Consider the following 25,086-nt stretch of genomic DNA (forward strand, 5'->3'; position numbering starts at 1 on the left):
AGAAGTTCAAAGAGGGTAGAAAAAGAATAACAGAATCTTTTTCACAGAGGCAAACTTAGATGTATTTAATTTTATCCCGTTATGTCAAAATTAGGACGTTTAGGTCTAAAAAGTTTAAATATCTGTCCCAAGGCCACAGAACTAGTCCAGAGAATCAAGACTGGAACTCGATTCTTTTTATACTTCTGAAAGAGAACATGAACACTACCAAAGGCAAAGAAAAAAAGTAACTCAAAGATTAAGAGCTGTTCTGTGACCTAGACAGTGCTTTCACATGAAGGTCACACTCACGTCAAGAACAGGGTTTTCACTAAGCTACTTGACAAAATACGGCGTGTGTGGGTCTGCTGCTGCATGCGAGTGATGATGAACCTTTGGGTGTATTTACAGACAGAAGAGACTTGCAATGCAGTTCAGCATGCAACGGGAAGACTAGTTGTGTTACTGCACAACAGCAGTATTTTCTTTTACTTGTAGATTCTTTTCCTCCACCTTACAATTATCTCCAAAAAATTCAGAATGACTTAAAGAAGACATCATCCCTCAAAACACATCTGTAGGCTGGAAAGCAAGACGCTCTTCTGTGAGCCAGGCTCCGCAGCTCTGGGCCCCAGTGTCACGTGGGAAGCCTCTGCATGGGGCACCTGTCCTCATGAAGGAAGTAACGTTAAGAGCACCGATTCCAGGAGGCCAAGGACAGGGTTTGGAACGGAGCAGTGGCTGGCAGAAAAATTCAAATGTGTTCGGCAGGAAGCTGATCACTGCCAAAAATAACTGGATTTAGAAAAATCTGGATGCGAGCGCCTCTGGGAATGGAAGCGGTTCCGGGGCCCCTTACCTATGTCAATACACCTTTGTTTCGCCGTGTGCTGCCGTGAGTGCCAGTACTTCCAGTGCCTCAGCTGGTCCTCTCTGCTCTTGTCCTCAGCAAAAACCACCATGATCACACTCTGGGAGAGAGGAAACATTATCAGGTAAAGACACTACGGGCTGAGTATCTTTCGGAAAACCTAGTTTTTTGATTTTGCAGTGAATTGAGATGGGAATTTTATGATACAAATGAACTTACAAAACAGAAAGAGACTCATAGACTTAGAAAACGAACTCCTGGCTGCCAGAGTGGAAGGGGGGACAGATAGTGGCGGAGTCTGGGAAGGTCATGTACACACTGCTTTATTTAAAATGGAAAACCAACGAAGACCTACTAGAATTCTGCTCAGTGTTATGTGTCAGCCTGGATGGGACGGGGTTTTGGGGAAGAATGGATACATGCATATATATATGGCTGAGTCCCTTCACTGTTCACCTGAAACTTCTACAACATTGTTTTGTTTTGTTTTCACCACAACATTTTTATTTGGCTATACCCTAATACAAAATAAAACATTTAATAGAAATTCTTTTTAATTAAAAAATTTTCATTATTTTGAAATTGAAACTTTTTGAAAAGAAATTTCATTATTTTGAAATAAAAACGCAATTTCATTATTTTTTTAATTTATTTAATTTTTTGGCCACCCTGTGCAGCATGCAGGATCCCTGTTCCCCGAGCAGGGATGGATCCCAATCTCCCTGTAGTGGGAGCACGGAGTCTCAACCACGGGGATCTTAATTCAGATCCACCTCGGACCTGGCAATAATGAGCTCCAACCGGCCCAGAGCAGGACTCACGCGGACTTTGCTGATGGGGTGGTGGACACCCTCGTTGCCGCTCACTTCCTTTAGCGTGACAGGGTAGAACTGGCCTTTGTTCAGGTATGTCATGGTGCTGTCTCCTGGCTTCTGTCGGAGCGATTTGGAGGCTTCCAGGGTGTATTCAAAGTTGTTCCTAGAATACAATAAAAGTCACAGACCTCTAATCCACCCCCTTGGAAGCTTCCCCTGTGCCTGAGCTCAGACGTGAGATGCTGCGGTGTGGACGCATGCACACCGCAGGTGAAACATCCCAATGGACAGTGTCATGTCACCACCAGCATTCGCTGCTCTTCCCCAAATCACCTCAAGCGGCCCAGAGAGCCTCCCAGATGTGGGACTACAGACCACCTCTAGAAACCCTATGAAGCCATGTTAACAAACTAGAGGTTTGGAGGCTAAGGATACTAAAGCTACGAATGAGTGACAAGCACTCTGGAAGGAGATCTCACAGGACATGCTGCCAGCCCAGTGCTTACCCAGCAAGGGCTGCAAACAGGAGGCTGGCAGGCCTCTGACGAAAACTGACTTGGCCCGCGTAGCACTTTTTTGTTGTTTTTACCTATAATTTAAATATCCTCGGATGGTACTCCAATGTCCTCTACATTTCTATTATCTTCTAGCCCCACATATAAATCCCCCTGAAGTTGTTTAATAACCTTGTCAGGCCAGGGGTTGGCACATTACCCCTATCTTTATAAATAAAGTTTTACTGGAATGTGGCCATGCCCTTTGATTCTGCATTATGACTGCTTCTGTGCTACAGCCCAGAGCTGGGCAGAGCTGGGCAGTTTCAACCGAGGTCGTATGGCCAACATTGCCTGAAATATTTGTTATCTGATCCTTCAAAGAAAAAGCTTGCTGACCCCTGCATCTCAGGTCCTGAAGGGACTGGAGTTTGTGACTTCTGGACCTTGATGCAGTTGTGCCTTACAGATTCCCGTAAAATCCTAGACTTTTAAATAAAACTTTTATTTTAAAATACAGCACACATAAAAATGCATAAAATGAAATTATAAAATGAACTCCTAGACTCCTAAAAAAACCTTAAGATGTTTATATATAATGTTGAAAATATTCATATTTGCAGAGTGAGATGTAATTCTGTGATGCATAAAAGAGGTTGTCAGCCCAGTAAACAGTTGGCTTATAATTAGTGAGACTAATAAAAATACAAAAGCCTTTATCCACTTGATGCTATTCCTAAATTATCACAGGATCATATACTTTTGGAAACAGAATGGACCTCAGATCTGATTTAATCCTTTCATGTCTTCTCTGAGATTCCACTCCACTACATCACATAAAGAAACCAAAGGAAGGAAAAGCACCAACACCAAGAATCAGGGAAATGAGAAACACAGTTCAGAGATCAAAACTGAATGCACTAAAACAAAGCAAAAGTCCTCCAGCAAAGATGTCACCACACTACCTGCAGGAAGGTAGAGTTGAAAGCCGCCAAAAGCCACCTCTGATTTTTCAAGACCAAATTAATAAAAAGAGTTAAGTTGCACAAGTTGCAAGTTAAAAATCAAATTGAAAGACAACTATTACCCAGAAACACTGTCAAAAACATAGTCCTCTGAATTCATGCCAGGCATCCGCAGACTGAGATCCGAGGGGAAGAAAACCTGAAATACCAATGTGATAAGCCACAAGGGTGTAACTGGTGATCAGGCTCACTGGAGACCGACGTCGGGTACAGCATCAGAGTCTGTGGCTTAAGGCAACCCACCACTCTTTTAGAACTCGTCTAAGACAAAAATTTTAACTCTACAAAAAATTTAAAGAGAAAATTAGAAAGAAAAAAATGTCCATTTTATACACCACTTGATCAAACTAAGATAATCTATGTAGGTGGTCTCACAAAGTGCTTCCTTCTCTCTTCTCCCACCTTTCCCACACATCCTACTTCTGCCCAAACTCTGGGGTCTGTACCCCAGATCTCATGACCCTTAGGAGTCAGCTCCGCCACTGAACCAAGTTCAGACAACAGTATCAGGTTGGCACCGTGGCTGGCTGGAGTGAGGTGCTTTCTCAGGAAAGGCTTCTGTTCTATTCACTCTGTAAGCGGGGAGGGACTCTCCGCCACCCAATGAGTCATTAAACACAGTTCCAAATGTCCTCAGTCCCTCACTTTGACCTGAGTGACATGCTCATCACCCCGAAACCCTCAGAAGTATTGGAAGTGATGGGTAAATGTCACACAGTGCATTTGTCATTGAGATCTACCTGCTCCCCGACAATACTGCCAACCAAGAAATACCAGGCAAATATATGATAACTCCTTTTATACTAAGACCGGTTGCGGGGAGCTTGTTTTGGTTGAGGACCAAAGCTGAAAACAGACTGTGAGGCTGTGTCTGTTGTCTGTGGAAGATTATGTATGCGGCTTTCCTTCTTACTCTCCAGCAAAGCGCTTGGTTGAAATCATAATTGTTAACTCAGCTGCTGGTAAGATTAGCCATGTGCCCTTGATAATAATTTCTGGTTTTATAGGTTTAGTTTACAAATTATACCCGTGGACCTTTTCTCTTAAAAAAAAAAAAAGAGAGAAACCTCTTTTGTTCCCAATCCACTCACTTCAGGCTGAGTTTCAAGCTTATATAACACGGAAGAGGTGGAACCCAATACTTAAACAAACACGCAGCGTATTAGGAAGATGCCTGCGTTTCCTGTACCTCCTGAACGCCTTCCTTGAAGGTCTCCGAGAAGGTAGAGTCTGGAGTGCGCCTTTGCGTATTTGGAGGTTGAGCACCGGAGCCGAACTGGTCAGCGTTCAGGTTCCTGTCGAAAACCACCACGCGCTCCGTGGGCTCGGGGTGATACACTGCTGGGGGGATGCCCACAGCGAAGCCATGGGGCTGGCTCTCGGTCTTGATGGCGTGGGTGGGCATTGCCGCGATGGAGACGGTGACCGTGGTGTCGGGGGCCGTCGGGTGTCCTCTCTTGTCGATGCCCAGCTGGTTGCCGTGGGGAAGGACGATGTTGAACGGCACGTTCTTCAGCACTTGCACCCTGTTCTCGCCAGCAGAGATGAGGGGCTGCTCCGTCACGTTTGGTACGTTTCTTTAAGGAGAGAGAAGCGTGTTTTCAAACTCAGAGCTGAGACAATTCCTGGGACAATTTTAACTTTCCGAATGGCACTGGGCTGTTGGGTCCTGGGCAATAATAACACACTTGGTAGAAACCAAATGAATAGGCAATGGCATGATAACTCATCACAAGAGAAAGGAAAAAGCCCTCTACAGTTACAGGTCAAAGCACTGAGTAAAACTTCATTTGGAATGCTGAGAACTCAGAGCTTTCCTCTGCTGCTGCTGCTGCTGCTGCTCAGTCGCTTCAGTCATGTCCGACTCTGTGCGACCCCATAGAGGGCAGCCTACCAGGCTTCCTGGTCCCTGGGATTCTCCAGGCAAGAACACTGGAGTGGGTTGCCATTTCCTTCTCCAATGCATGAAAGTGAAAAGTGAAAGTGAAGTCTCTCAGTCGTGTCCGACTCTTAGCGACCTCATGGACTGCAGCCCACCAGGCTCCTCCGTCCATGGGATTTTCCAGGCAAGAGTACTGGAGTGGGGTGCCATTGCCTTCTCCGGAGCTTTCCTCTACTATATTCTATTTCCAATAACCCCAATAAAATTGGCACATTTTACTAGCAGTCTGAAGCTACACACGTGATTAACTGGAGCAGTATAGGCTGGTGGTTAAAGTATAGATGCCAGAGTCAGATAAGGTAGAGTCCAGATCTCTTAGTAACTACACGCTCATCTATAAACGCGGATAATGATGGCACCTATCCTCACAAGGCTGTGAGGAGGATGGAAGGAGTACACTGAAAAGTGCACAGTGATGCCGGCTCACGGGGGCCCTCCGCCAGCACTGTTCCTGGGGGGCTTCTGGGATGGCTCAGCGCTTGTAAAGAATCTGCCTGCAATGCGGGAGACCTGGGTTCGCTCTCTGGGTGGGGAAGATCCGCTGGAGAAAGGAATGGCTACCCACTCCAGTATTCTGGCCTGGAGAATTCCACGGACAGAGGAGTCTGGTGGGCTACAGTCCATGGGGTCACAAAGAGTTGGACATGGACTGAGCAACTAACACTTTCACTTTCACCAACACCATCCCTCACCCCATGATTGTATTGAACCATCATTTACATCAACATAGAGTTACTTTTGGCTCAACAAATATCCTAGGCAATATAAGATGATATTTAGTTTAGGGTAAAATTCATAAATTTTCAAAGTTCCCTCAAATCATACAGGCTGATACAAGGAAAAAAACAATTTGGTAATTTGGCAGATTTCAAGATCAATAAAATATTCAAACTTAAAACCATAAATTCACGTCCATGACTATTTTAAAGAAATTTCTTTAGAGAAAAAGGAGAAAAAAGAAAAAGCTATCTAGAAAGTTGTTCATTAAGGCTTTGTAACAGCAAAAATCAGATACAGCCCTGATACTGAGGATAGCTAGGGTTTGATTTAAAATACTCCAGCAAAAATAAATCAAATTTAAATATTAACTAATTAGAAAGTTGGAGAAAGGGAAGAGTAGATCAAACAGATACCAGTCAATCCTAAAGGAAATCAACTCTAAATATTCATTGGAAGAACTGATGCTGAAGCTGAAGCTCCAATACTTTGACCACCTGGTGGAAAGTGCCAACTCACTGGAAAAGATGCGGATGCTGGGAAAGATTGGGCAGGAGGAGAAGCGGGCGACAGAGGATGAGATGGTTTCATAGCGTCACTGACTCAACGGACATGAATTGGAGCAAACTCCCGGAGACTATGAAGGACAGGGGAGTCTGGTGCGTTGCAGTCCGTGGGGTCATAAGAGTCAGACATGACTTAGGGGCTGAACAACAACAGCAGCAACAAGGATCAAACGGCAAGAATTAAGCTGAAACAGTTGAAGCTGAGTACCTACTGGCTTATGCTACTTCTCTACTTTTGTTATGTTTGACAGTGCCTATAACAAAAAGTAAGAAATAAAAGCTATAAGCCCTTTTCCAAATTATGAAGACTAAACCAGTAATGTGGAAAAAACTTATGTAACATATTAAGTAGAACAAACTCCTACCTGTGAATACAACCACAACCACATAAAATGCACCTGCCTGCCCAAACAGTAAACAAATAAACTGTCAGCAGAGTGGGATTCCAAGTGATCATTTTCTCTTCAAAAATGTTTCATTCTTGTATTACTAACAGAACTCAGGACAATTTAAAAGATATATTTAGCTTCTTTCCCAGGTCTATAAAGTCAAGCCTTAAGTTTCTGAAAGTTTTAACTTAAAATATTTCAAAAATAACCTCAATAGGCATTTGGAATACAGCTGAACATACTCTATTAAGTTTCACATGGATAGTTATTTCAGGTCATTGGTGATGACTTTTTTAAATGGACCCCTGCCATTGCCTTAAGCCACACTGTTCTTAAGAGAACCTAAAAGACAAATAAGCAAACAGTGCAGTCATGTTGTTAGTAAAAAAAAAAAAATCCCTTTGGATGAGGAGAAAGTTATTGTTTTTGTTTTCAAGAAAAGGGAACTTCTACAGAAACTGGTGACTTCTCAGTAACAGAGTCAGAGTAAGGGGCAGATCAGTGATGAAATCTGTGTTCAGACATAAAGAGTCCAACTTACCTATGTCTTCCTCTAGTTCCTGTTCACTTAAACAAGCTCTTGCTTTAACTTTCACAGAAACCGGGAATTTGTAGTGTACTGTTTCACGCTCTGTCTTAAACCTTACCTTTTGCTATGGTCCGGCTCGGCGTGCTCAACATCTGCCTTTGCTGCTGATGACCTTCTCTCGCGAGGAACCTGAGACATCAACACACAGCACCACAGTTTCATTCTCACTCCCGAAGCAGAGACACAGTCCCTGCTTTTCAGTAAGTGCAACCCTTCAGGTGACTATGGACTGCCTAGAGCCCCAGCTCCAAGGACACACAATGAATAAGGCAGTGTCTGCTCTCAAGGAGTCCACAATCTGGTCACTGGGTTGATATGCAAAAACCAGCTTCTATTCAGCTGGCAAAGAAACTCAGAGCATCACAAATTTACTTTGTCATGGAGTGTGGGTTTCATCTCTTAAGAGAAATACCTGTGGTTGGGTTTTACCCATTTATCTATGTAACATGACAGAGAAGAAGCTACTGAAAAGACAACCAGGCTCTTTCAGTGTTCTCCCTGCTCTTCTCTGCTACCTTTCCCTTCAGATCAAATGCAAAATCAAAGGCATCAGCCACATTAACAGTTCACTCCAAGATCCAAACGGTGGCTCCAAATGATACATTTCGTCAGAGATGCTGGGATTCACAATGTCTGTCACTCAAAGGACAAAGCGGACTCTGTTGGGTCTATTCCTTTTTCAAGCCTGCTTCTCTGCACAGATGAGAGCAGGCCAACTTTAGTGGGCGTCCTGTAGACATCAACCCAACTGAAACTTATCTGCAATACACACTCCAAAAACAAAAAGACGTTTGAAACTACGTAAAAGTAGAAATTCTACTCCTCCATTCTTATTTTACCCTTAAAGACAGAATGAATTATTGTTTCTGGTAGTAACAATGTGTTTTTTAAGCTTTACCAAGGTTATTATGGAAAAATGACTGAGGGGTACATTCAAACAATTGAAACAAGTAAGTCAGTTGATTTAAAAAAGGAAAATAAATAATCCCACATCTGTTGCAAGAAGGCTGACATATAGTACTACTAAGACTGCCACCCTTGATGGGCAGACATGAGGATTTATCTCCTCCTGGATGGCATCACTGACTCTATGGACGTGAGTCTGAGTGAACTCCGGGAGTTGGTGATGGACAGGGAGGCCTGGTGTGCTGCGATTCATGGGGTTGCAAAGAGTCGGACACGACTTAGTGACTGACTGAACTGAACTGAAGATGTATAATACTTATAGGACCCTTTATTTAAAACACATGCACATACAATCACTGCAACTAGTGTTATTACACAGGTTTTTCTGGCACTAAACTTGATGGTTTCCTCCCATTCTAGAAAGTTTCAGTTTAAAATATCTAACTTCAAACTTCATAATTAATACTTAGGAACTTACAGTTTCTATACTGAGTCAATAAAACAAGCCACAAGAAGAACAGATATATAAGTTCTACTTCAAAGGAACCCTTTGTGGCTATACTTCTAGGCAGTTTCTTCTAGCATCCTTGGTTACTATGCAAGTTTCCATTCATATCTAAGGGGGGAAAAAAAAACACTTTACCTCATTCCTTCAAACACAAGCTGGACACATGGCCTTACATCAGAAAACAGAGCTTTGGTTTAGGTTCCCCCTCCCCACCCAATTTTGATAATCAAGCTATCTTCCTTGCTTTTTACCCTCTGCATTTCTTGTATTCCGAAAAGAATACAGCGTGAGAACTTAACAAAGAGCTAGAAACTGGTGAATCTGAGAGTTAGCTATCTTGTTATTTTAAGTTTTCTATACGTGTGGACGTTTTAAAGACAAAAAGATGGTGAAAATAAACTGTAATATATAGCCATCCCTGCATGTGGATTATAGGTTAAAAAGAATGCCAGAGTGAACACAGCAAGCAAAGCCCCGCCCCCAGGAGGCAGCATGGCATACGGAAGAGGGGGCCTGGCACAACCCAAGTCCTGGCTGCACATACTAGTCATGTGACCTGAGAACCTTATTTTTTATCACCCGCAGAATGGGGATAATGGCTCACGACTTGCAGGGTTCCTGGAGGGATCAGAAACAACATGCATTCTGGTAACATGTCTAGCACAGTACAGGTAATCAATAGGTGGTACCTGGTATCACTGGGATAATGATGTCGACACAGACCAGGGGTGTCAATCCAGACACAAACACCAGGTAAAGCTTCAGGCAGAGGACAGACTGCACTGAATTAAAACTAATCCAAACCTCAAGGAACAGACAATAAAACACATCCTGAACCTTAAACTAGAAAATATGAGGGTTTTTTTTTTTTTCCATGAAATCTCACAATCAAATCAATCAGATGCCCTGCAATACCATTTAGGGGAAAGGAAACCACGCTGACTACCTAGCAAGAAAGGGTTAGCGCACAGGCAAAGGGAACCCCTGTCCACTCTTGATGGCGCTAAGAGCTACCTCTGAAGAAATGATCAACCTCATTAAGACACAGTAAATTTCTTCTTTCGCGGTAGCTCCACCTTTCAGATAGAGCCAGAACAGTTGGCTACTGCATACATTTTAGAAACAACCTTTTGATTCTGTGATTGTAGATTTTCAGCTTTGAACCACAGCACGTCAAAGCACTCATTAAACTATTTATAGTCACTACAGAAGCAACTTGCATTACAGTCTACCAGCAAATTACTGTTTTTTACCCTGCTGGATCAAGTGCACCTTGCACAGTAGTTACGGGGTTCTGAAGAGCACGCAAACCCACCTTGTAGTAGTCATAGAGCAAGCCCAGCGCGGCGGCACTGTCCTCATCGCCATTGATACTCATCATCGCTTTGGTTGCTGCAGTGAGCGGGTTTTCCAGGAAAGACTTCCAGGCTTCATCCTCACTAGTATAGGAACGCCGCTGTGAATAAAGTGCTTCATTCTGAAGAACCAAGACTGGCCGTTTGCTTGGGAGAGATTTTTTTAGAAAGAGAAGAAAAAAACAACATATATATGTGTGTGTGTGTGTGTGTGTGTGTGTGTGTATAAAATCACATCTTCTATTGCAAATCATCATAAGCTAATTTTTGAAAAAGCAAACAGCCAATTCTTGATTTTGCAATAAAAGAGTCCACTGTTTCATCATTTCATCATTAGTAAAGTAAGTTAAGACACGATCAGAAGACAACCCACTTAAATGTAGCCCAATGGGTCACCCAGGAAGATGTACAGTATTTAGGCAGCCAGGGAACCTGCAGTTAACCTTCACGTGGAACCCAGCACACACTAAGTGACACACACACAAAACCCCTAAAACTAAAGTCAAAAACTCACTCCAAGAAAATGTGAAGCTATTCAAACGCTTTACATAAACAAACACAAGGACAAAGCAAGGCCAAGGAGAACACGCATTCTCCTCAAACACAGGCACTCAGGACTGTCCCGTCTTCAACAGTACATCCGGTTCCATCCTCAGGCTGCTGTACTGCTATTTCCCTCTCTCTCCCGGTGATGCCATGCCTCAAACTACCAACAAGGGGGAGAGAAGCAGGGGATGGAAGGAAGAAGGGATAACTTGGTTTAATCCTCGGGGGTATATGAGAAAGTTAGAATATTCTACTGATTACCGGCAGATTGAGCATGGAATGTGGCCAAAGGGGACTGTAAACCAATAAGGAGACACAATTTTCTGGCATGGGAGTTCACTGTTTATCTTAGAGATAAACACTTAAGAAGCTACAATAATAAATGAAGCCGCTGGACAAAAAGAGATTTTTTTTTTAAGGAAATAGGTTGGGGAATCTGTCCTCAAAAATCTTTCCTGGTTTTCCACACAGGGCAAGAACTGCTTCACATTAATGCTGTAGTTCGGTGGGAAAAATCCAGAACATCAACGGAGAACTTTAGTAGAGTCTTATAGAAGATTTAACTTAAAAGAGTAAAGCAAACATGACTGATTCCAAAAACCTGAAATGTAAACAGCCTCAACAACTGTTCAGTTGGCTCTGTTTAGTAAGTCAATAAAAAGAAAAAAGTGGAAAACTACCTCCAGCAAAATCAAGCACTTTTTTCCTTTGGGAAAAAAAAAAAAAAGTTTAAGTATTCAGAACTACATCGAATCATCACCATTCTAACAAGCAAATTAAAGGAGCTATTCTCATTGCAACACACAAATGAAATATGTAAATTGCCTAAAGGTGACCTACCTACTCTAAAAGTGAATGTAGAAAGACTGATTATCTTCTCAAGTAATCAACAAGGTTAGGGTTTGGCAGTCACCTAGGCCCTTTAAAAACAGAGATTCTGAAAAAGGAGCGGGGGAGGGAATCCAACAACTTAATTCATCCTCAGTCAAAATTAAATTTTATTTCAAAGAGTGCACATTTGGTAGGAAAAGAAATCTTATAGGTGGTATACTATTTTAACCCAAAACAAACACAATGGGTTGTTCAAAGTGCATGGTTGGTTTAAAAATGAAGACTTCCTACAAATCTCAAATTAAAAAAAAAATTAAGAATATACAAAGGAGCATTCCTTGTGCCACCAGGAGGAGAGAACAAGAGCTGCTGAGCCAGTGGTACCCCAGGGTGAGTCTCTGGGATCTTGCTAAGCTGTAATATTTATAGTATAATAGCTACTTCCAGAAGACTATAACAGCATTTGGCTCACTCAATTCCCCTAATGCTAGTTCTTCAGCTTCCCTTCTTCTCCTGCCCTCATCCCAAATCTGCACAAGTAACAGAAAATAAATATTTCTTTGCAAATGATTTTGTGTGTGATCACCCTGAAGGTGTCTTAAACTATTTCCAAACTGCGCCTCAGGCCAAAATTTTAGCTCTGGAAATATGCCTTATCTAAACTATAAGTCAAGAAATAAACACAAAACCAGCTGCCTTTTTTAGTCTACTTCCTCATGACAGTCCCTAAAGGCTCATCACTGCCCTCTCCTTGAATTATATATTTTCAAGCAATAATTTATCTGCATACTGTACAACACAAGGTTAATTTAAGTTATTCCACTTAAGCTGTTCCATATATAATACTATCTAAACCTCTCCTCCAGAAAAAGAGCACCCTTACACAAAATGATTCTCAGTAAATAATTACAAAACTGGGAGAAGTACTGCTGTGCCCTGGATTCATTGATCTCAAATATACCTGATTGGTTGTGTGCGACTTACTTGCATTTTTTTCTGAACAATTTTATATTTACAGAAAAGCTGCAAAGGAGATACAGAAGCGTCCCTGGCCCGGTGTTAACGGCTTACATTACCGCCTTATAGTTTATGAAAACATTTCTTCAATCACGAGCTCCAGAAAGCATTATTAGTTAAGTACAAAGCTTCCTAGTTTACCACTCTGATTTCAAAGTCTCATCCTTCTTGATATTTCTGAGCATTTTTAATTACAGCAATCTGTAATTACCACCAATGATGCAAGCGGCAAAAGAACTCCTACAGCAATTTTCTCACTCACACAGTCAGCCAGGGGAAAAAAAAAGAGAAAATGCCAGGACACCCGAGCACTTCAACTTTTCCCTAGATCTCTCGGTTCCGAGGTTCTAGCAGGCGGCCGAACGACACGGTTGAGCGACGAGAGACTTGATTACCTGAGAAGGCTCCCCTTTTGCAGCCGCGGAGTGCGTCCCAAAGAGCAAAGCCGCCCGGCTTAGGGGCGGTGGGGGTGGGGGGTGGAAGGCGAGGCCTCCGCGCCCCCCTCCCCCGGAGAGCAGAATCGGGGCGCGCCCGAGGGGTGGCCCCCTACCCACCCCAGACCAGGACCCCGAAGCTGCGGGCTGGGTGGGGGGTTCCACTCCGTAGCGCAGGGCCGCACCCCCCAAGGCAGGGGTCTCCCCCTGGGCGGGGGGGCTTTGGAGGAACAAAGGCAGAGCGGGGGTGCGGAGAAGCCCAGGCCGCGGACAGCTAGCCGCGTGCCCCCTCCCGCCGCCCGGCCCCGCGCCCCCCGCCCGGCCTCGCGGCAGGTGCGGCCGACCGGCCGGGCGGGCAGGCAGGCAGCAGCGGCCCCGGCGGCACGGCCGGCCTCGCGTACGCCGGCGCCCTCACTCACTTGTCGTACTCCTGTGTCATCGCGCTCGCTCGCCGCTGCCGGGCCGCAGAACTGGACTTTCGGGTTGGGACAGTACACCCGATCCGGGGGGGAGGAGGCGGCGGCGGCTGCGGCGGCGGCGGCGGCGACGGGTCCGGAGCAGCGGCCCCGACGGGTTGGGTCGGCTTTTCTCGCTCGGAGCCGGCCGGGCACGGGCAGCGCGCACAGGGCGCCCCGCCTCGGCCTCCCATTGGCTGGGGGAGCCGGCACGGGGCGGGGCCTCGGAGCCGCGGGGGGCGGGTGCCTCGGTCTGATTGGCCGGCGGGCCGGGCCGCGGGGCGGGACCGATGGGCCCCGGGGGGGCGGGGTGGGGCCCGGCCGCTCCGCGTGGCCGCGTCCGTGCTGCGCGCCCGGCGCTCCAGGGCCCAGCTCCGTCCCAGACTCCGGCCAAGCCGCGAGGCCCGCGGGCGCGCACTTGCTGCCGCTCGGCGGTCCCTGGCGCGCCCACGGCTGGGGAGGCCGGGCGCTGCGTCCCCGCTGTGCCCCGCGGCCACCGTGCTCGGCCGCAGCACCCGCCGGACTGGCCGGGCCCCGGCGCCGCCTTCCCGGGGCCCTGGGCGCTCTTCCAAGCCCACTGCCGCTCCAGTGATGGAGCCTTCCCTCCCCACCCGGCGGCTGCATCCTCACGGCCCCCCGCGGTCCGCTGCTCGGCCGCCTCGGGCATCTCCCGGCCTGGGGCCGGTGGAGCCGGGGCCCTGCACCCTTCGCCCCCCTCACCTCTCCGAGCGCGTCCCCCTTCCTTACGAGGCTCCTCTGCCTTTTACCCGAGGAAGCGCAAACGTGTCCCTCCTCGCCTTATCCCCTGCCGCCGCCCGAAGCTGTCCGGCTTTAGAACTGCCACACCCCCGCCCCCCTGCGCCCCGTTCATCCACTTTAGATTGTTCGCTATGTGACAGTCGCCGCAAAACTGCCACAACCTCCTAAGACGGCGCTTCTCTCCCGCCCTCGCGCGGCCTGGGTGGGGTGGGTGTCCGCCGAGTGGTAGCCCCAGCATCACTCCAGCCGCCCCCCTCCTAAGTGCCTGTTCCTCCCCCTCTTCTGTGGGCCCCCCCCCCAACTCCGGACGCCCCCACCAGCCTCGAACTTCCATCCCTGCCCACCTCTTTAGCCCTCTGGGAACTGCATCTGGACATCCCCGGCCACCCTGCGTTCTTACCCCCCACCACTGCCGCCCCTCCCAGCACCCCCAAGTCGCATCACTCCTCTGTCACTCCTCTCCCCGGCCAGCTTCTGTGCATTTCCACCCCTGCCTACTCCTGGCCCCAGCTGGCCTTTCCAAGTGGAAGCTCCCTTCTCCAGGGTCTGCCCTTCCTTCCACAAGTATTTATTGAGAGACGGGCCTCTATGCCAGGCACTGCTCTAGCTGCTGGGGATACCTGCAGTGAACACAGGGGACAATATTCCCTGCCTTCTTCCAGCATCCGACTTGGGAGTACTAGGCCATAACAAAATTAATTTATTGTACTGATAGGTTAGAAAGCTATGTGGGAGGGAAAGTAGAGGTGGCAGCTGGGAGCAGAGGGTGGGATCCATTTGAAGACTTGAAGGAGGTGAGGCCTTCAGGAGGTGGGGAGGGGTGGTCCAGGTGGAGGCATGGCACCGCAGAAGTTGGGAACACCTGGTGTGTTCAGTAACCCCGCACTGAAGGGCTGGAGTGCTGAAGGACAGGGGAGATGGGGACAGGGAACACTGCGGGCCTTGTGGGCCTTTTTGCAGACTTGGGTTTTACTGAGTGAGGTGGGGAAGCATTGAAAGGGTTGGAGTATGGCAGGCATGTGACTCAATGGACATGAGTTTGACCAAGCTCTGGGGGATGTTGAAGGACAGCGAAGCCTGGTGTGCTGCCGTCTGTGGGGTTGCAGAGTCAGACAGGACTGAGTGACTGAATAATAATAACAAAGGCACATGTTGTTTTGCCTTTGTTGTTTTAAAGTGATGAAGCTGGCTGTTGGGTGGTAGGGGACAGATCTGGGAGCAGGGAGACCAAGCCAAAGAAAATAGTTGCTTGGCTTAGGGTGGTGGGGTAGAGTGGTGAGAAATGGTCAAATGCTGGATCTATTCTGGAGGTAAAACCAACAAGATTTCCTAAAAACCAGATATGAGGTGTGAGAAAAAAAAAAGAGTCAAGGACTAGAAGGTTGGCAGCCAAAAACTGAGAAGAATGCTCAGCCATCGCTGAGATGGGGAAGACTGCAGGCAGAGGAGGTCTAGGGGAGGTCAGGAGTTTCATTTTGAACATGTTCATTTCAAGGCTTTTATTGGACACCCAAGTAGATGTATCAGGAGATGATTGGATATGAGTCTGGAGTCGCAGGGAGACATCTGGGTTGAAAAGACATCTGGGGACCATCAGTACGGAGATGGTGTTGAGAGCCTGGAGATGGGGTGAATCACCATGGCCATGGAGAGGAAAGAACAGGACCAACACTGGACCCTGGAGCCTCCAACACAGAGAGGGAGAGGATTCTGCAGAGAAAACAGTCCTGGGGGCGGGGGGTGGGAGTGGGGTGGTCCCTGAGGGAGAAGGAAAATGGAACCAAGGAGGAAACCGTGGTCAACCAGGTCACATGCTGCCAGGATGTCAAGGAAGATGAGGATTTAGCAACATGGAGGCCATCGGAACCTCTACTTAGCCCTAGCCCCTCATCTACTCCCACCATCTTCCTGCTCCCCAGTCTCCAGGTCTCTTGGGGCCTAAACAGCAGCCACAGACACTGCTCACTGTCTCCTTCCTGGTGGCTCAGACGGTAAAGAGTCTGCCTGCAGCGCCAGAGCCCCAGGCTCAATCCCTGAATCGGGAAGATCCCGAGAAGGAAATGACAACCCACTCCAGTATCCTTGCCTGGAAAATCCCATGGACAGAGGAGCCTGGCAGGCTACGTAGGGTTCATGGGGTTGCAAAGAGTCAGACATGACTGAAGCGACTTCACCTTCACTTTTTCACTTTTCTGCCATTGCCAGCTTCTGTCCTCTAGTCCTGAGTACCATGCTAAAGCCAGAGAGTCTCTTCTTTTTTCTTACTCACTAACTTGTTTAAAGAAATTTTATTTTTTTTTAAGTGGGCTAACTTTTAAAACAAATTAGGTAATAGTACAGGTGGTTCCCAGGTATGGTGCAGCTCCGCAGAGTTGTGCTGCAGACGAGCCTCAACTTGAGAAACAGTGTCTCTGTATGTAGTCTTTCCCTCTTCTTCCTCTGATCCATCTCCAGATATGGCCAGAGGGACCTATACAAAGCACAGATTTTAGATCACATCACCTTATTACACTCAGAATATAAGTCCCAATGCCTTTGCATGGAGTGTGTCTGATCAGCTTGCCTGCCCTTTTGCAACTCTGCTCCGTGGCCCTCTCCTCTGGGAACCTACCCCGCCTCACCCCCACCCCCCAGCCCCTACTCCTCATCTTGCTGCTTGGGAGAGTCCACTCCACCTTCCAGGCTGGGCTTGGACTCCCTGCCCTTCCTTCAGGTGGCCTCCACAGCCTTCTGGGCTGGGTTAAGTGTCCCACGTGCACACACAGTACTTAAGCATCACCCCGTTACCACACTTACCACCTTCTGTCTGTAACACTTGACTCTGCTTATATCTGTCTCCACCATAGTGGGAGCTTTTCAAGAGAGAGTGGGGACTGTACTGCTTCCATTTTCCTGTCCCCAGCCTCCTGGTATCCACACAGAAGATGTCCATGAAGTGATCCCTGAAGAGACAATGTTCCTCTGCAGGCATCCATTCTGCTCCTCAGCCTCCTCCCATCAGTACCACATCTGCGACTGGTTTAAATGACCCTCCTATTGCAGGAGATGCACAGTCTCATGCTCCCATTCCCCTGTCTGATACATCAGTTCAGTTCAGTCGCTCAGTAGTGTCCGACTCTTTGCAACCCCATGGACTGCAGCACGCCAGGCCTCCTTGTCCATCACCAACTCCCAGAGTTTACTCAAACTCATGTCCATTGAGTCGATGATGCCATTCAACCATCTCATCCTCTGTCATCCCCTTCTCCTCCCGCCTTCAGTCTTTCCCAGCATCAGGGTCTTTTCAAATGAGTCAATTCTTCACATCAGGTGGCCAAAGTAGTGGAGTTTCAGCTTCAGCATCAGTCCTTCCAATGAATATTCAGGACTAACTTCTTTTAGGATGGACTGGTTGGATCTCCTTGCAATCCAGGGACTCTCAAGAGTCTCCTCCAGCACCACAGTCTGATATGTAGTAGGCACAAGATCAATATGGGATGAATGAATAAACACCAAACCACAAAACCAGAAAAAAGAACAGTAAAGGCCAGAGGTTATTAGAAAATCAATGTATTAATAAAAAACATTGGGTCTATTTTGTAAATCTGAATACCAGCTTATTTCATTTGTCTTTAAGTGCTCTCTAAAATCGAAGTTAAAATCCATATCTGTATAGCCATTTGGAATTTACTGTGTGACTCAGGGAGCTCAAACCGGGGCTCTGTAACAACCTAGAGGGTAGGAATGGGGGGAGAAGGGGAAGGAGGCTCAAGAGGGAGGGGACATATGTGTACCTATGACTGATTCCTGTTGATGCATGGCAGAAACCAATGAAATATTGTCAAGTGATTATCCTTCAATTAAAAATAAATAATTGTTTTAAATGTAAAAAAAAACCCCTGTATTTGTAAGCTGTTGACGATATCTTTTTTATTTAAATTTTTTCTACTATTCTTGAATTATAAAAATAATACATATTTATAGTTTAAAAAGAAGGAGATGTAAGCAATACAGAGGGTTTAGAGCACAGAGCTGCTCCCTCCTCCATCCTGTCCCTCCCCACAAAAGATAACCACTGCTTCCAGTTTTCCTATAACTTTCCAGATATTTCCTGTGTATCCACAAGTAATCTACATATGGTATATTTTCTTATACAATGGAGTCCATACTGTGTACGGCCCTCTTCAGCTTACTCACTGTCACTTACTATAGAGTCTTACACGTTTTCCATGTCAGCACCTATACATCGCCTGTATTTTTAAAAATGACTGTTGTGGGGTCGGTTGAATTGGGAGATGGCGATTGACATATATATATATATATATATATATATACTATTGAGACTATGTATCAGCTTCCCTGGTGGCTCAGTCATTAAAGAATCCGCCTGCAATGCAGGAGACCCACCTGAGTGCAGAAGATCTGAGTTCAATCTCTGGTTTGGGAAGATCCCCTGGAGAAGGAAATGGCAACGCACTCCAGTATTCTTGCGTGGGAAATGCGATGGAGAGAGGAGCCTGGTGGGCCTACAGTCCATGCAGTTGCAAGAGTCAGACACAACTTGCCTATGAATTAATGTGTAATTAAATTCTATGCAAAATGTGAAGTTCTTTACTTGAAATAGCACAGTATTAAATGTTTCAGTAAAGCTCCCTCTCTCTGAAAAAAAAAATGGCTGCAGATTATTTCTTTGTATTGATATATGATAATAACTAGACCCTACCTGCAAGCACTTCGTGTTTTTATCTCCAGTTTTCCACAGTTACATTCTATAATATACATCCCTCTATCTGCACACTCTGCACACTTGGTCAAGTACAGAAATAGAATAAATCCCCAGAATTGGAGGTGCTGTGAAAAAGGCGTGCACAGTTCCAATCTGTATAGATCTTACCCAACTGTTTTCCAAAAGGCTGCCCCCGTTGGACGGCTACCAATAGGACATGGGACTACCTAAAGTGCCACCTCCCCAGACAGGAGCATGCTCAGACTTTGCTAGCCTTTAGATGAAAACTAGTATCTCATTTTTTTTTTTTTTAGTTTGCATTTTTAAAAAATCACAAGTGAGGTTTAGTGTCCTTTCAACTGTTTGGCAATGACATTTTTAAGCTCAAGGATAGGGTGGGTCATTTTTTTTAAGAGAAGGAAGATCTTTGAGGTAGTTTCCCAAGTCTTGAGCTTCAGAATAGGAAATGAATTTGGGGCTGTGCTCCCATAGGAGACCCCTGGGTTCTAACAGCCCCGTAGAAGTGGAGAGACAGACTGGAAGGTGGATTGGGAATGTCACAGGCCTAGGTACTAGCCCAGGTCCTACTGACCTGCTGGGTGAGTTCAGTGGAGTCACTTCTCTCTGGGCCTCTGGGAAAGGATGAGATTGGATGGGTCATCTGGTCCCTTCTAGCTTCAGTGTCTCCTGATTCTAACAGCAGTTGCTAAGAATAGTTCTGATCTTAGCTGCGCACAGTTAACAGATGGCAGTCCAAGCTCCTAAGCCTGGCATTCAAGTTCCCCAACACACAGTCACAAATGTGTGTCCCAGTTAAGAGCGCCCTGCACCCTGGACCCCATCACAGAGTCCCCTGAAAGCGTCCGGCAATTTCAGGCCCCTGGTTGCCTGTGCTCTTCCTTCTCTCCACCTCATCTCTTCCTGTCCCTGTTCTTCTTTCAAGGCCAACCGCCAATGTCATCTCCTCCAGGACCCCTTTCCCTCCCATACAAATTTCTCCCCCAGCTCCTCAGCTACCCTTCATTAAACACTCATCAGAAGCATCTCCGCCTTTAGGTAATTCAGCTTTGCAAGAGTTTGAGGGGATGACTTCGAGTCCATCAGATCTGGATTCCAAGCTCAGATCTGCCTCCTGTTCTTACCTTAAGCAGTCTACCTCACTGCCAGTCCCCAATTTTCTCATCTGCAAAATGAAGAAAACAGTATCAAGTTTTGAGGAGTTAAAAAAACTCAATGCAATTAAAGAATCTCACGCGATGCCTGGCTCAAAGACCCTGGACAGTCAGCTTCCATCTTCTCTAGAGAACAGCAGGGCCTGAGCCCTGTCCAGGCCCTCCAAGTGCTTGTTTGTTGGCTGTTCAATCTAGCTGTAGCCTGACCAAGCATTCACAGCGCTCATCACAGGCAGGCTCATCACATACCCTGGTGAGGCAGCCCCTATTGAAGGGGCAGCTGAAGTAGCTGCAAGACAAGGGCACAGCCTCCATGCCTGACTTCAGGAATCTGTACCAGCCAGTTCACCAGAGCCATTGTGTCTTGCCCTGTTTGCCAGTGCCTCCTGTGAGATGAAAGTCATCCACTCTGGACAAACGGGGCGTGGAAAGGAGAGTGTGACATCTCCACCCTTGTCTCCCAGCTCTGTGACTTGGGAAATTATGGAACCCCTGGAGAATACGGGCTAATGACCCCTATCACCCAGGGCTGATTGGTTTGTTATGTTTCACGATCTCCTTCTCCAGGGGATCATCCCAACCCAGGGATCAAACTCACGCTTCCTACATTGGCAGGAGGACTCTTTACCACCTAGGAAGCCCCAACAGATCTTTTAGAACTCAACAAATATTAAATCTTCCATCTCCCCATTTTCCTAACTGTATTATAAACTGCTTAAGGAACAGAAACTATATATAGTATTTTTAAAAATCCCTCATCATCTAGTGTGGGGATAAGTGTATTATAGAGGTACTTCCCTTGTAGCTCAGTCAGTAAAGAGTCTGCCTGCAATGGAGGAGACCCAGGTTCGTTTCTTGGGTTGGGATCCCCTGGAGAAGGAAATGGCAACCCACTCAAGTATTCTTGACTGGAGAATCCCCTGGACAGAGAAGCCTGGCAGGCTACAGTCTATTGCATCGCGAGAGTCGGACACGACTGAGCAACTAACACACACACACACAGGATGAACGATTGTTGTTATTCAGGATGGTAATGACAGTAACCTTCTGGAGGCGTTTGGTATTTAAAGAGTACCTGAGTCATTTGATTCTTAAAGCAACCTTGTGAGACAGGATTACGCCCATCTTATAGATGGAGAAACAAGGTCCAGAGAAATCAAACAACATTTTCAAAGTCTCACAGCCAGTGAATTTGGGGTATGAAGTCAGGCATCTTGTTTCCAAATCCCACACTTTCTCCCCAGGCTTTGGTGCTGCTGACACGTATCTCTGCATGATGCCTGGTGTTTCTCCTGTGCCCCCACGGTTGAGCAGCCTGGACACTCGAACAAATGTGGTAGAGTCATGGCTGGGGTTTCTTGTGATGACATCTGTCTTGGGAGATGGTGTTTGCTCGTTCTCTAAGGAAGAAGAAGGAAATGGCAGCCCACTCCAGTATTCTTGCCTGGAGAAGCCCATGGACAGAGAAGCCTGGTGGGCTACAGTCTATGGGGTGGCAAAGAGTCAGACATGACTTAGTGACTAAACAAGCATAGTTAATTCACAAGCTTAGAGAACATGCCGACCCTGAGGACTCTCTCCGTGGTTTGGTCTTTGTGCCCTCTCTTCTTAAATGTTCTCAGTGGCATCACTTGCTCCTGGAGTCTCTGCCCCTTCCCTGCCTCCCCACCTGTCGGGCCAGGACAGCGGCAGTCTCAGGTGAGTCTTGTAAGGTACCTGGTACTTGACACAGACACGTTTCTAATAGAGGCCAAAGAGCCATGTCAAGCTGGGTGTCACCCTCTTTCTGGCAACTTGAACCCAGATAGCTCACATTCTTTTCTCATGGCTTCACTGTAGATCAATCATTCCAGTGAAGGCTCAATAGTTGCAACAGAGCTGTCAGAGAGCTCTCAGCTTAGGAACACTGGCCTTCACCCGCAGGAAACCTCTCTGGCCTGTGACTAACGCTGTGCGAGGTGGAGCCACGATGCTTCCTGTCATTTCATGAAAAAGCCCTGATCAGGGGAACTGGGAGGCCCTGACTCTGCCTGCTGGCTCACATCTGCATATTCTCCTCTTTGAAGAAAAGGGTTCAAGTGGTAAAACACCCTTAGCTAAGATCCATTTAAAGGTGTTATCGCATCTCATCAAATTTTTTTTAATTTATTTTTTAATTGAAGTTTAATTGCCTTACAAAATTTTGTTTTCTGTCAAACATCAACAAGAATCAGCCATAGGTACACCATGTCCCCTCCCTCCCGAACCTCTCTCCCATCTCCCTCCCCATCCAACCCTTTAGATTGTCACAGAGCCCCTGTTTGAGTTCCCTGAGACATACAGCAAATTCCTGTTGGCTATCTATTTTACATATGGTGATGTAAGTTTCCATGTTACTCTCTCCATACATCTCACCCTCTCCTCCCATCGCCCGGTGTCCATAGGTCTGTTCTCTATGTCTGTTTCTCCTTTGCTGCCCTGCATATAATTTCATCAGTACCATCTTTCTAGATTGCATATATTTGCATTAGTATACGATATTTATCTTTCTCTTTCTGACTTACTTCACTCTGAATAATAGGCTCTAGGGTCCTCCAATTTTATTGTAAGAGAAGAATTATCTCACATACAGGTAGGAAACTGGGAACGTGATTAAGTCGCTTGCCCAAAGTTGACAGTTCATGAACTCTGTTTTTATGTGTAGATACACTCACTTCTGTGTATCTTCTCTAAGCCATGACCCTATCTGTTCCAGTCTCTGGAATTTTGAGTTACATCTTTGGTGATAATTAGAGAACGGAAGATGTAGAGGCTGAAAAGAGAAGAAGGGAAAGAAAGCCAGGAGAACTTTGTGACAAGCATCAAGAGAGAAGAAGTAGAAGCAGGTCCTGGAGTTTCATAACTGACGTGCGTTTGGTCTGAAATCATCGTGGGCATCACTATGACTGTATTACTTGGACATTGGGAAATAGCTGAGGATTACTTGCTTAAGTATCCTTTAATGCTTTTAATAAAGGTTCCTCAAAGCATCACAAAGAATCCATACGACTCTACTCTAGGGCCATAGTGGGAATCAGAGGATGGGGATGCTAATTCAGATATATGAAACCAGAGGGCTGCTGACAAGTAGAGGGAGGACCAGGCAAAGCACCAAAAAACGCTTCTTAGTTGACATACAGTCCTTAGTAAAGCAAAACTGATGTGCAGGCATCTCCTCGAAAATGCGTAGAGGAAAAGTCCTGCAAAGCTTCTGATGAGCTCTGGTGGGAAGTGGAAATTAACTGTATAAACCTCATTGTCACCAATTAGGTGTGTGAAATCTCCTAAATATGCTTTTTCTTTTGCATGTTACTTTTATCTTTGTCAACTCTGTTCTTCACACAAGTTCTCAAATGTCTTCCCCCAGCCCTTACTCACAGTCTCATGGTCAAATAGCTCAATCTAGAGACCTGGGCACCTTAGCACAAATGGTATAAATACCCTAACAAGAAACAAATCTCTCTGAGTTGGGAAGGATGGATCCTGCCAGGAGCTGAGGCAGGGAAAGTGGAGGAGGTGGCATTTGAGCAGGGTCAGCACAGAAAAATAAACATCCTCCTGAGACGAGGGAGGAAGCTCCTGAGAGAGCATACAGCAGGGGCAAAGGTACTGAGTGCGAGGGTCACGGCTCACCCAGGAGCCCCTTGTCCTCGATGCAGGGAGCAGGGGCAGGGCAGGTGGCAGGGCTGGTGTAGGAGCTGCAGTCTAATGGACCCCAGGCCAAGCCGTCGGCTTGCAGGCAGCAGGAAGCCATCAAAGGGTTTTGAGCCTCAAAGTGTTACTTGGTCTACTTTTGGAAAATAACGGTTGGCAGAGGAATGAGTAATTGTAAAGTTGAGAGGTTTTGAGACTTTCCTGTAGCTCAAATGGTGAAGAATCTGCCTACGATGCAGGAGACCAGGGTTTGATTGCTGGGTCGGGAAGACCCTCTGGAGAAGGGAATGACAATCCACTCCAGTATTCCTGCCTGGAGAATCCCATGGACATAGAAGCCTGACAGGCTACTATGTTCATGGGGTCGCAAAGAGTCGGACAGAACCGAGTAACTAATACACGCACAGAAGGGAGGCGATGAGGGCTTGATCTGGGCAGTCACTGTGTCATGGAAGACGGGAAACAGGCCAGAGAGGTACTTGGTGGTGGAACTGCCAGAGATGAGTGATGGATGAGATGTTGGGGGTGACAGTCAGGGGGGACGACTTATAGCTTAGTGGTTAGTTGAATGGAGCTAGCAATTGAGAGATGAGGAGTGGAGAGTACAGGCAGGGCTGGGGTGAGGTTTGGAGTGAGTGTCCGTGAGGGTGCACTCCACTCATGCAGGCTAATGTTGTCTCCTTCTGGGCAGCAGTGGGGTTCCTTAGATTCCACACCGACATCACCAGCTCTCGGAGACACAGTGCTGCAAGCTGGCAAAGCCTACAGATTCTGGAGCTAGGCTGCCTGGGATCAGAATGTCTCAACATCCTTATTTGTAAGATCAATCATAGCACCATGTCATCTGAGATGAGATGAAAGGATTGAAAGAGGTGATTTGTGTCAAGTGCTGAGGATGGTGCCTGGCACGTTTGAGCATCATAGAGTTACTGGGTGAGGCCACAAGTACACTTGGGCAAAAGCTATGTCCATTTTTCCCCCTTCTGTCTTAAAAGTACTTCAGTTTGATTCACAACCAGCGTCTGGAAGGCAGACAACTAAGTTCATTCATTAAGTGGTGATCATTGCACTGTGGTGAACTGATAAGAACGCAGGATGCTTTTTGTAATTTCCCTTTTTTAAAAAGCAGCATCATTACTTTCATCGAAGACATTTATTAAATAAATATTGGAGGCAGGGTTCTGTATGGAGCCGTGAGAAATGGCCCCCAGCCTCAAAGGACAATAAAGCCTAGTCAGGACAGCAGCACACACGCAGAATCAGGCGGCAATAAATGCCAAACATAGGAGGTGCTGTGGGTGCAGAGGCATCAAAGGAAAGGCGCTCCTCTTGATGCCTT

At 46.5% G+C, this 25,086-nt stretch overlaps 1 protein-coding gene and 1 long non-coding RNA gene across 5 annotated transcripts in view; both read right to left on the reverse strand.

Moving 5' to 3' along the window:
• The window catches only part of GRHL1 (grainyhead like transcription factor 1), a 49,332-nt gene extending 35,773 nt beyond the window's left edge, over positions 1-13,559 (reverse strand). The window contains exons 1-7 of one of the 4 annotated variants that reach the window (XM_055540955.1): positions 13,404-13,559; positions 10,117-10,303; positions 7,446-7,516; positions 4,374-4,761; positions 2,172-2,254; positions 1,672-1,828; positions 839-950 (exon numbers count right to left, since the gene is read on the reverse strand). In XM_055540955.1, coding sequence (XP_055396930.1) covers positions 839-950; positions 1,672-1,828; positions 2,172-2,254; positions 4,374-4,761; positions 7,446-7,516; positions 10,117-10,303; positions 13,404-13,423 — 1,018 coding nt within the window. In that variant the 5' untranslated portion in view covers positions 13,424-13,559. Of the gene's footprint in view, positions 1-838; positions 951-1,671; positions 1,829-2,171; positions 2,255-3,246; positions 3,324-4,373; positions 4,762-7,445; positions 7,517-10,116; positions 13,013-13,403 lie in introns of those variants that run through there. The other 3 variants (XM_055540956.1, XM_055540953.1, XM_055540954.1) reach the window with 3 other exon arrangements.
• Positions 13,560-16,530: 2,971 nt separating this feature from the next.
• Positions 16,531-19,643, reverse strand: LOC129622547 (uncharacterized). The gene is made up of 3 exons (XR_008700051.1): positions 19,496-19,643; positions 16,995-17,642; positions 16,531-16,668 (listed from the first exon to the last, which is right to left on the reverse strand). It is a non-coding gene; the product is annotated as an uncharacterized LOC129622547 (long non-coding RNA).
• Between the last annotated feature and the right edge of the window lie 5,443 nt (positions 19,644-25,086).

This window comes from Bubalus kerabau, chromosome 11, assembly GCF_029407905.1.
Source record: "Bubalus kerabau isolate K-KA32 ecotype Philippines breed swamp buffalo chromosome 11, PCC_UOA_SB_1v2, whole genome shotgun sequence".
Taxonomy (NCBI): Eukaryota; Metazoa; Chordata; class Mammalia; order Artiodactyla; family Bovidae; genus Bubalus; species Bubalus kerabau.